The sequence below is a fragment of the Salarias fasciatus genome, unplaced genomic scaffold (genome assembly GCF_902148845.1).
Source record: "Salarias fasciatus unplaced genomic scaffold, fSalaFa1.1, whole genome shotgun sequence".
Classification (NCBI taxonomy): Eukaryota; Metazoa; Chordata; class Actinopteri; order Blenniiformes; family Blenniidae; genus Salarias; species Salarias fasciatus.
In genome coordinates this window covers 329,779-341,472 of record NW_021941401.1, presented here as the reverse complement: position 1 = coordinate 341,472, position 11,694 = coordinate 329,779, and the positions used below count along the sequence as shown (strand labels likewise).

At 46.0% G+C, this 11,694-nt stretch overlaps 1 protein-coding gene across 1 annotated transcript; it reads left to right on the top strand.

The window, feature by feature from the left end:
• Positions 1–897: 897 nt before the first annotated feature.
• On the top strand, positions 898–7,584 carry LOC115385737 (solute carrier family 2, facilitated glucose transporter member 8-like). Its single transcript, XM_030087804.1, is given in 11 exon segments — positions 898–1,063; positions 2,005–2,167; positions 2,296–2,502; positions 2,613–2,712; positions 4,559–4,602; positions 4,604–4,771; positions 4,879–5,028; positions 5,748–5,856; positions 5,950–6,084; positions 6,420–6,565; positions 7,112–7,584. Coding segments are annotated over 11 exon segments (1,458 nt in total). The 5' UTR covers positions 898–974; the 3' UTR covers positions 7,259–7,584.
• The last annotated feature ends 4,110 nt before the right edge of the window (positions 7,585–11,694 follow it).

Below are 11,694 nucleotides of genomic sequence, written 5' to 3'. Positions count from 1 at the left end.
GCTTTGCTGGACATCAGACTTTAAACTCCATGAAGTTCTCTCTCTCCTACCTTTGATGGCTTGACTCAAACTGAAGTTATGTCACACTTGATGTTTTTATTTTCCTGTGGGAAAATCCTGACGTTCTCAGCCCTGACGTCCCGATGGGAAAAGTCTTTTCGTAGAGGCCAGTGCCAAATTTGGACCAGGACTGGGAGCAGGGTGGAGGTTAGAAGTGGTGCTTGGTACTTTTCTTCTCTCCCACTTCAACACTGTTATTTTCCCACGAATGTGACATCTGAAAAAGGTGTTGGTGCAGTTTTCATCAGAGTGGAATGGCAGGCAGGTGGCCACACACACACACACACACACACACACACACACACACACACACACACACACACACACACACACACACATTTGAAAGCGTTACTGAATTTACAGTGACAGTTCAGTTGTTTTTGTCACAGAAAGAACTACTGTTGTAATATTAAGTCCACATCTCACAAATTCAGCAGATGGATCTTTATTTGTTTAAAATGTACTTCCTTTGTTTTTGTTAATTTCTTTAGCTTGATCATCACCTGCTTCATTTTTCCATTATGACTTTTTTTTTATTCTGGGATTTGTTCATTGTCATTTCTATAACTATTTACAAAGGAACCAAAAATAATATGCCGATAGTACAGTCAAACATTCGCGTGAATACATTTATGATAAATGTTACATTTATGTAGCAAGAATCAGCGACAGACGCCACCGGAAGTTGGTCACCAGTTAGCTGGGAAACCAGTCGATCCGAAACACCTACACGTAGAGGAAACGAGAGCCGTGCGGGCTGGAGCGAACGCGAGAGTGCGCAGGTTGTGTCCCGGAACCGGATCCGCTCTCTCAGCTGATTCTCGTTTCCCGTTTGCAACCTGTGCCTTTGTTGGTTCCTGTTTGTGACCCGTGTTTAAAGTAAATCAACTCGGAGGGAGACCGCCGCTCTCAAGATGGACATCCAGAGTGAGACGAGCAGGCTGCTGGACGCGGAGGGAGCGGAACCTTCAGGACCGCAGTCCGAGCAGGACGCTTATCTGAGGTCAGTCTGAGCAGAGACCCCGGTCCGGACTGGGGGAGCTGCAGTAACAGAGACCCCGGTCCGGACTGGGGGAGCTGCAGTAACACAGACCCCGATCCGAGCCGGTCTACTCTCTGTAACACACTCCGTGTGTCCGCTCTCTTTGTTTTGCATCACTGTTTTCTCAGTTGTTCGTAATGAAATTCTTCTGAGTTTATTGAGTCCACAACAGAATCAAACCATTAAAATGCGCTGAAAGCAGCAGGCTGTCATGTGAAGGACTCCTCAAGTGAAAACTAAATGACTTCCGAGCATGTCATCTATTAAAACACTCAGTCCTGTTTTTTCTTTTCTTTTTTTCTATCGGAATAAAAAGTGTCTCCTCAGTAGAATTGAGGTTCCGTCATTCGTTATCACGTGGATGTTGTTTCCCTATTGAATGTCACTTGCATTGATCAGTGCAGTCATGCTCCTGAAAGAAAAACAGATTTTCACACTCCTATCTCAATGCTTCTGGCTGTTGACCTTTCAGAGTGGAGTTTGCATGTTTTCCCTGCAGACCTTTCAGGTCTTGTTCTGAAGACTCCAGAAGTCGTCACGCGTTTTCCCCTGTAACTATTTCCGTCTGTATTTTTAGGATATGATGCTATGATGTGCCCCATTGGGATCAAGTTGAATTGAAAGACGTGTTTGACAACTTTGCCCTGCAGAGTCGACGCTTAAGACGAGCAACAAGTTGGTTCCATCAGTGGAATGATAAAACCAAACAGGTTTCTGAACCTGTTCAGTGGCTGTCGGACTCTTTTGTAACAGCAGTCACACAGGAGCCTGGACACACTGGATTCGGGGGGGTTGTGACAGAGACCAGCTGAGGGGGAGTTAGTCCAGGGAGGAACTCTGTCTGGCGCCCCCAGACGTACCGCCACCCTGACCTCCGTCTCTGTTCCCGACTGTTTCCACAGCAAAGTGAAGAACAGCAAGCTGTACCTGGCCACGTTTGCGTCGGTGCTGGGTCCGCTGAGCTTCGGCTTCGTGCTGGGCTACAGCTCTCCTGTCATCCCCGACCTCAGCAGGACCAGCGAGACCCGGCTGAGGCTCGACGCCGTGCAGGCCTCCTGGTTTGGGGTTGGTTGACGGCTTTTTATGTTTGCTGACCAAAAGCATGTTGTTGGATGTTTGGATGAATTGTAATATTAGTCAATGTCCGCCCCCACCGCTGTTGACGTGGCGCCGTGTCCTTCCTGTGCCGGCAGTCCATCGTGACGGTGGGAGCGGCGGTGGGTGGCCTGCTGGGCGGCTGGATGGTGGACAGACTCGGGAGGAAGCTGACGCTCATGCTCTGCTCGCTGCCCTTCGTCTTCGGCTTCACCGTCATCGTCGCGGCTCAGAACGTCACGATGCTCCTGGCGGGCCGAGTGCTGACGGGCCTGGCCAGCGGGGTCACGTCGCTGGTGGTCCCCGTAAGTCCCTCCTGTTACACTTCCTGTTCTGACCCCAAAGCTTCTGGTGTTGGACATTATGGAGCTGCCGGCGGCAGGAGACCCATCCCCCGTCTCTGTGTCTCTCTCAGGTCTACATCTCTGAGATGGCTCATGAGAAGGTTCGTGGGACGTTAGGCTCCTGTGTGCAGCTCATGGTGGTGATCGGCATCATGGGAGCTTACCTTGCAGGTACGTGACCTCTATCTGGTGTTTACAGCCTCCTGCCTGACAATCATTAACCTTTTAGTGAAGCAGCCGTTGCTTCTGGTTCCGTTTTAGTCCGAGCGGCCGTTACCCATTAAGTCACTGCACACCTTATATTGCGCACTTTTTTTGCCATATCTGTCTTATTGTGTTGAGGTCTGGGGAAACAGCTACAGAACCACTCTACAGCCGATATGCACGATACAGAAAAGAGCAATTAGGATAATAAACAATGCAGGATACAGAGACCACACAAACCCACTATTCATAAAATCACACTTGTTGAAATTCATGGATCTAGTCAAATTCAAAACAGCACAAATAATGTTCAAAGCAAGAAATAATTTACTGCCAAAAAATATACAGGGGACGTTTGCGGAAAGGGACGGTGGTTATAATCTAAGAGGAGACCTGAATTATAAAAAACCAAAAGTTCGAACTACACTGAAAAGTATGTGCATGTCAAGCTGTGGAGTGGCTCTGTGGAACAGTCTGGAGACAGAAATAAAACAAAGTAGCAACATAAATCTGTTTAAAAAAAGTACAAAAAATATTTCTTAATAAGTATATGGAGGAGGAAGTCTGGAACTCTGGATGATGATAACAAATGGTGTTGAGTATTATACATATAGTGGAAATTGATATATTGCTGTTATACTGTAGTTATATTATAATTATTCTGTTATATAGTATATATTTATGGGGATAACTATATGGTATGTGTGGGTATAAATTATGTATTTATAGGGATATCTGCACGGTATATGTATACATATATTATGTGATGTCCTATGATGTATGATTTTAAAACTTGTTCATAGTTAAAAAGGGGTAGGAATCTCTAAAAAGTTTTTACTTCTTCCTACTCCTTTTTTCGAACTATGCTGTTATATTGTTTTTTTGTTTGTTTTTTTTGTTTGTTTTTTTTTGTTTTTTTGTTTTGTTTTTTTTTTTGTTTGTTTCTTTTTTCTTTGATTTGCATTAACTTTCCTTTTATTTTTTTTTCTTTCACTTTATACATGTTCGAAAAATAAATAAATTCATTCATTCATTCATTCATACCCAGCAGCCCCAGCAGCAGAGACACCGCTGCTCATTCATGAAATTCAATCTGGGTGTTGCAACCGTCAGGTGACTCCCTGCCTGTCAGACCCATGTTGTTGCTGCCCTCGCTAGCCTCCTGCAGTTCCTGTTTTCTTGTGAACGCCGGCTGTCTCAGTGTGTTGTGGCTCTTCTGGTGTGTGGCGCCGAACTGCCATTCGCTTCCTGTGGTCAGTCACTTCAGCGTCACTCTTGTCCAATCAGCAGGTTTGAAGAAGGGCCTGGCCACACGCCAGCGGCTTCCAGTCAGCTTTCCTCTCCGTGTGTTTATGAGACACACTTTCAGCGTTCATGCCGTTGACGTGTAGACGAAAACGCTGTGGTGTAAACGGGACCCGAACTTTACCTCAGCAGCGCCTCGTATCCACGCAGTCAACAGTCGGTGTGCAACATGTTTACGTTGTTTCTCCAGCCGGTTGTTACTGGAAGCTGGAAGTCCTCACTGCACAATCACAACTTCTAAACGTGTTCGTTTTGGTTTTATTTGCGAAACACACTGACTTTCAAACTGGTTTAATTTAGTCCAAAAACAGCGAAAAGAGGAAAGATGTGTAGAGCTACTCAAAAATGGTTCAACTAAAATGGTTCAAGTTGCTCGTACAGCGTTTTCTGGAAAAGAAAGAGGGAAGAATACATACTGAGCGTTGAAACAGGCTTTTCAGTGAAACCGGCTGTATCCCTAAACCTCTCTCTCTGCTCTCCTCTGGCGACCGGCGGCCTCGTTCCTCAGGTCTGTTCGTGGACTGGCGCTGGCTGGCCATCTGCGGCTCCGTCCCCTCCGACGCTGCTCCTGGTCTGCATGTGCTTCATGCCCGAAACGCCACGCTTCCTGCTGTCGCAGGGCAAGAAGCGCGAGGCCGAGGAGGCGCTGCGCTTCCTGCGAGGGAGCGACGCCCCCATCCAGTGGGAGCGGAACCGCATCGAGGAGGCCTGTAGTGAGCAGGTGAACCTGAGGCTTCACACACACACACACTCACACACACACACACACACACACACACACACATACCTGAGGACCCCTCCCAGCTCAGAGGTGTCCTGTTTGCCCAGAGCTCCAGTTTCCACGTGCGGGACCTGAGGGATCCTGGCGTCTTCAAGCCCCTGCTGATCGGCGTCATGCTGATGGTTTTCCAGCAGATGACCGGGATCAATGCCATCATGTTCTACGCCGAAAACATCTTTGAACAGGCACATTTTAAGGTACCACCTCCTCTTTATTCACAGGAGCTACAGGATGGGCACTTTAAAACAGGGCGGCTCAAACATAAGGCCTGTGGGCCGAAATCGGCCTGTATGAAGCTCCAACGCATCCCGCCAGACCAACAAGAAAATAACTGATAATTAAACTAGCATTAGCCTCAGAGCCATGCTGTCAGGGGGAGTCAGTAAAAACACCCATAATGCAACCGCTTTAGGGGTTTATGGACTTTTCAGTCTACTTTGCACCAGACAGTTTCATTAAAATAGACTTTATTCTGACATTGTAGTCATTTCCATTCATAACTGTTGCCCCACAACAAAGGAAAACCTGAACTTAAAGACCATTATGGCCTTTATTTCACCCATTCAGTCCACACATTTGTGGCCCCTGAACTGAAATGTGTTGAACACCCCTGTTTTAAATCTTATTTATTTTTTCAGTTTGAAGTCCTCTGAGGTGAACGTCTAGATTTGTTCTTCAGTTAAAAGAAGAATATCAATACTTCTCAAGCTCAGTCCATATTCAGATGCTGGGACTCAGAGATACAGATTAATTCATTAATAATTAATAATTATTTCACATTGATGCAAGCTTTGAGCCACAAATGGTTCTGAAGTGAATGTCATTGTTGAAACCAATAACCAGTATTTGGCCTCGGCTTTATCTGGGGTGAAAACCGTCTTGTGAGCTGTCAGGACACTTGTGGTTGTTTTTTCAGGAGAGCGACCTGGCTTCGGTCATCGTGGGTCTGATTCAGGTGGTTTTCACTGCCGTGGCGGCGCTGATCATGGACAAGGCTGGCAGGAAGGTCCTCCTCATCATATCTGGTATCGAGCAGCTTCTCGGTGGTGAATTGATTCAGCTTCAGAAAGTGTTTGTGATCCAAGGTGATGTTCTTCTGTCTGAACCTGCTCCTCAAGGCGTCGCCATGGCAGTCAGCACCGCGGCGTTCGGAGTTTATTTCTACCTGGTGGAGGCGCAGAGTGCAGCGGGCGAAGGCTCCCATGCCGACCTGGCCTGGCTCGCCCTGCTCAGCATGGCTGTCTTCATCACGGGTGAGCTCCCGGGGCTCATGGCTGCTCGTCATCGTGACGAGAGAGAGAGAGAGAGAGAGAGAGAGAGAGAGGCAGAGCGGCAGAGCAGCGAGAGCGGGTTCCAGGCTCCGCCCATCAGAGGAGATCAGCCAACACCCACGGCTCAGCCAGTGTGTGTGTGTGTGTGTGTGTGTGTGTGTGTGTGTGTGTGTGTGTGTGTGCGTGCGTGCGTGCGTGCGTGCGTGCGTGCGTGCGTGCGTGCGTGCGTGCGTGCGTGCGTGCGTGCGTGCGTGCGTGCGTGCGTGCGTGTCCATCCGTCGCCTGCATGCTGACAGCCGCTGTCGTGTCCCGTTCAGGTTTTGCCCTCGGATGGGGTCCGATCCCGTGGCTCGTCATGTCGGAGATCTTCCCGGTGAAGGTGCGGGGCTTCGCCAGCGCCGTGTGTGTCCTCACTAACTGGAGCATGGCCTTCGTCGTCACCAAAACCTTCCAAGATCTGATGGTAAGACTTCAGCACCACGAGTCCTATTGAGATTACTGGATCTCTTTTATTAAAGGAGCATCGACCGACTTCCATTTAACAAACACTAGAAGACCATTCATCATGAAATGAACAGCAGTCATTTCTCAAAGGAAGGCCTCAGCGTCATACACTAAAGGCCTCTCCTGGGGTTCCCTGTAGCACCTGTCTCCAGCTTGAGCTGCTTCACCCGGGTCTCAACATGAGGTCTGAAAGTTAAAGGTTCACATCAGTGGTAAACAGAAGTGGAGCCAGTATAGCACCTTGGGGAACTCCTGATGTGACTCTTAATACAGCAGAGACAATAGTTTCATTTTTAACACTCTGAGCTCTCTTAGAAAGGTCATTTAAAACTATTGTGGTCAATAAATGGACTTTGTTAGAGGTTCGATGGTTTTTATTGTGACTCTGTTCACATCATATCAGTAGTTTTGTAGTTGAGTCACGCTTATTCCTTCTGATTGCTCGTCTGTCTTCTCTGAGACTGTCACACCACGACTCAGACATGCTGGCCCGATGTCTTTACAGAATGTTTTGACCAGCGCCGGAACCTTCTGGCTGTTTGCCTGCTGCTGCATCGCAAACGTGGTCTTCACCATGGCCTTCGTCCCAGAAACCAAGGGAAAGACCCTGGAGCAGATCGAATCCTCGTTCAGAGGGACGGCCGGCCCATGAAGACACCGCGCACCACTCTTTATTATTGACACAGCTCCGTAACTCTTTCTTTCATTTAATTCAGGGGTATTTATTTTAGGTCAAATTCCGCAGAGTCGTCTGAAGGAAGGACTCCAGAGGAAACTGGCACCTCTCACACTACATCGAGTCTACATTACAGGGCATTCACAGCAAACTGCAGCTTTGTGACAGTTCTAAACTGTTACTTCTGAAGTGCTTAAAGCGATACTTCAACATTTTGGCAAATTGGCCCATTTAGCGCAATTCATTAGTCATTTCAAACAGCATACTTACTTTTTTTGTGAGGGCGAGCTGTTGTTTATTCAGAGGCGAGTTGGGGAAGGTTTTCGGGACGGACACAATGGAGGTGAACGGTGTTTTTGTTCCCCCTCGTCAAACTCATCAAATACACAATCCAACAACCCCCAAACACTTTGGTGGACACGTTATAATCTGCACATTCACTACGCTGTGGAACACCAACAAATAATATTGTAGCGTTATGACACTGAAGCAAATACTGGGAACTACTTTTTCTTTTGAAATCACTACGCCCAGACGCCATATTTAGTAAGTAGTTCTGTCTTAGCAATCTTCACATAAACAACTCAGTCTGGCAATTTTGCATTAATATTTCACAGCGTAGTGAATGTGCGGATTATAACGTGTCCACCAAAGTGTTTGGGGGTTGTTGGATTGTGTATTTGATGAGTTTGACGAGGGGGAACAAAAACACCGTTCACCTCCATTGTGTCCGTCCCGAAAACCTTCCCCGACTCAACTCTGAATAAACAACAGCTCGCCCTCACAAAAAAAGTAAGTATGCTGTTCTAATGACTAAGGAATTGCACTAAATGGGCCAATTTGCCAGAATGTTGAAGTATTGCTTTAAGTTCATGAAGTGTGTTCATTCAGCAGGTTTGACACACGGGAAACTGTTAACAGTGTCAAAAAAAACACTGTGCCTTTCATTTAAGACCTGATTTTCCTGGTCTTTAGGTCTGTTTTTTTTTTTTTTTTTATCCTTGTTCGGTTGCACATTGACACGGTTAGAGTGAATCTGTTTGGTTTCTTGAAACAGTGAATGGAGTGAACCAAAACCAGGAACACTTCCTGACCTCTGTCACTCATATCAGTGAACCTTTTGTTCATCATTTTGCTAAAAGTATTCGCTCAGCTCTCCAAATGGCTTTTGGTTTCAAGAGCCACCCTGGTGCTTGCAGAGAATTGAATTCAAATGGGTAAAAAAAAAAAAAAGAAGCTATTTGTGTACAAAGTTTTCAAACATTTTTCTAGATTCCTGACAACAGTTGTTATAATCAATCAGGGTCCTCAGCTTCCAGTAGACCTCAAACCCTCAGGAAGGGTAGAAATGAAGCTGCTGCCTGAGGAGATCACGCGCCAGTAATGGCACTAATTTCTCAGATATCGGGGGTTTAAAGGCCGAGACGCCCTGGAAACCTCTCAGACACTCGCTGGACGCCAGCTGCTCTGTGTGTTCGGTCATAACCGCTGCTGCCAAACAAATCCTGGGTGTGAGCTTTGAGAACCGGATCGTTGGAGGATTTCCACACTGTGAAGAAGGCTGGAGGAGAATCTGACTTCCAGGTGGTTTTCATGTCATCTGAACAGCTCCCGAATTCCTCAATGAAATAAGAATAGTTTCTTTTTTTTAACTTATCTTTATTTCTTGATGATTTTTAAGCATTGTGGGTGAGAAGGACATGTTTTTAAAATACTTTTATTTCTTCCTCAGCAGCTCTAAGTCATGTTTTATTTGTGTCTTCGTTGTAATTTTCAAAAGGATTTATTAAGATTAAAATATTAAACCTTAATAAACTTTATCTTCCTCATAAAGATCATTCTGATAAATACAGTAAAAAATAATTCTGAAATTGAGAATATTTGCACTGTTTTTATATAATGTGTTTGTACGTATGTTGCATTGTGGATAAAGCAGTGACAGTTGTATATAAATCCCAGACTTGCTCTCTTTGACAGAGACAGCTGGTCCAGATGTTTACAGGTTCACTGATTTTTCCATGAACGCCAGTTAACCTATGAATAAGGGAAAAAAATGAATAAAACTACTACTTAGGGTACTTGATTTATACTTCAAGTGTCTTTTTTTTCTTTTTTTTTTAAATTAAACTCATCACAGTTGATCTCTGACCTCCGCCCTCCCTCAGTGACTGGAGCTAACTGGGGAAAGCCATGACAGCCGTCAGCGTCCAAACCAAGCCACGGCGGAGCCTCTCCGGGCCTCCCCGCTCATCCCAGAGGCTTTCTGTGGATCCAGGTCTGGAGGAGGCACTGGGCTGCAGCAGGCACGCTCTGATGATGCCTCCTCCATGCTGCTGCAGCACCGTGGTGCACTATGTGGTTCCTGCAGGGTTCAGAGACCTGACAGGCGGGCTGTCCTGCTGATGGCGCCTCTCATGTATCAAGCGTGTTTCGCCAGAGTATTTGAGTTCTGCCCAACAAGAGTTGATTTAAAACACGAAAATCCAGTGCTAGTCTGTCCGTGCAGGTTCACGCTCTGGCCTCACAGCCAGGACATTATGGCTCAGATAGCAACAGGGCCTTTCCCGTCAGCAGTTTGCACGTTCTCCCAGTGTGTGCGTGGATTTATTCCCACGAGGTCTGATCTCACCTGTCTATTCATGCCCTGTCTCCCTGCCTCACTCTCACACACACACACACTTTTCCCAATCTCATTTTTAAAAAGGACATGACATAAATGAAACAGAAATGTGAACTTTGGGCAGTTATCAATAAATATAGGACAAAATGTCAAAAACATATTTCACATACTTTATTTAAAGGTATAAACATCACAACATCAAATTTAAAAAGAACAAATTAATTTAAAAATGAGTGCAGATTAAATCAAAGACACTGAAATAGGAGCAGTCTCATTGATTTGAAAGCATTCTCTTTCACAGCAGCTGAAACTCATTTAAAAATACAATCTTTCACAAAAATGCTATAAAAAAAAAAGATTTATTTTAGCAAAAAATAAAACTCTGAATATAAAACTTTGCAAGGTTTCACAAATTTCACTTTACATATGGAGGGACTGTAATGTGGCACTTGCTGTGTAGGATCCCAAAAATAAAAAAAACAAAACAGAAGTGTGCGGTGTCGTCTGCAGCTCGGCGTCCCCCGTTCGTCGTCCGGGTCTCTCTGCAGTATGGACATGCGTACTGGCAGCCAGGACAGGCAGCTCGTTATTGGCCTAAGCATACCGCTGCAGGGGCCTCTTTTCCTTTTAAATAAAAGAAAAGACTTTAGAATTATTAAGTTTTTTAAACAAGTTTTTTTAAGTTCATATGTTTCTAACTTATTTCTGCTTTTACTGTTTAACTTTATTTAATAAAGTTTCCTTGAATTTTCTTTGTTGGCACCTCTTCCTGCTGTCTTGTGTGGATGACAGAAGTCAGGCTGTATGTGGAACGCTGCTAAATTCATTTGACATACACCAGGGATCCAATCAAACAGTAAAATAATTATATTATTAGGGAATATTTGATCACCATCTTTTATTAGTCTGTATCGGAGGACAAGTTAGGCTGGGAGGATTATACACAACACGGATGTGACAGAAATGGTACAAACTCGATCATCCTAGAAATCCCACCTACCGGACCAGAGAGGAAAGCTAACAGGACGCGGCTCCTCCATTTCCTCCTCCGCATCCGGGCTCTTCTCTCCCGGATCTGCCTCCGCAGCCGGGCCGCCTCCTCCTCGGCTTCAAGGTACCGAAAGCCGACCAGGATGGCAGCCACTGCTAGATCCATTCCCCCTCTCCTCCTCCTCCTCTGCGGCTGGCTGGCTGAGGCTCCATCAGGGGCGGAGGCTGCAGAGCTGGCTGCACCGCCCGCAGCAGCCGGCGGCGGGGGCGGGCTGGTGGAGGGCCGCCCCCGGACAGCAGCATCCATCATGCTGTACCATGGCCAGGTGTCCCTGAGTTTCTGGAAACACAATTTAAAAAAGTTTATTTAAAACCAATCAGAAGAAGCATCTGTGGTGGAATTCTAAGAAACAGGTCACGAACTTCGTATATGGCCTTCAGATTATCCCATTTCTTTTTAGCCTGTTGTGCCGAGATGTCCAACCCTGAGGCGACCACAAAGTCTCTGGGGAGGACAGAAAAGCAAAAAGAAGCATTTTAAAAACAGCAAAGACAATAAAAGACCCAGCATCAGTGGGAGGATCAGGACCTGAGGCGGAGTGTGGGTCTCAGTACAGAGGGGGCGGAGCATTCTCGGGCCCTTATGATAGTAATTTTACCATTCAAACAATCCCTCATGCTACCATCAAACAACACACTAATGCTCACTTTTATTGAGCCAAGCAAACCTATATGCCTCAGAAAGCAGAATAAAGTCACAAACCAGTTCACAAACTTGTTCTGAAGAACAAATACACATATG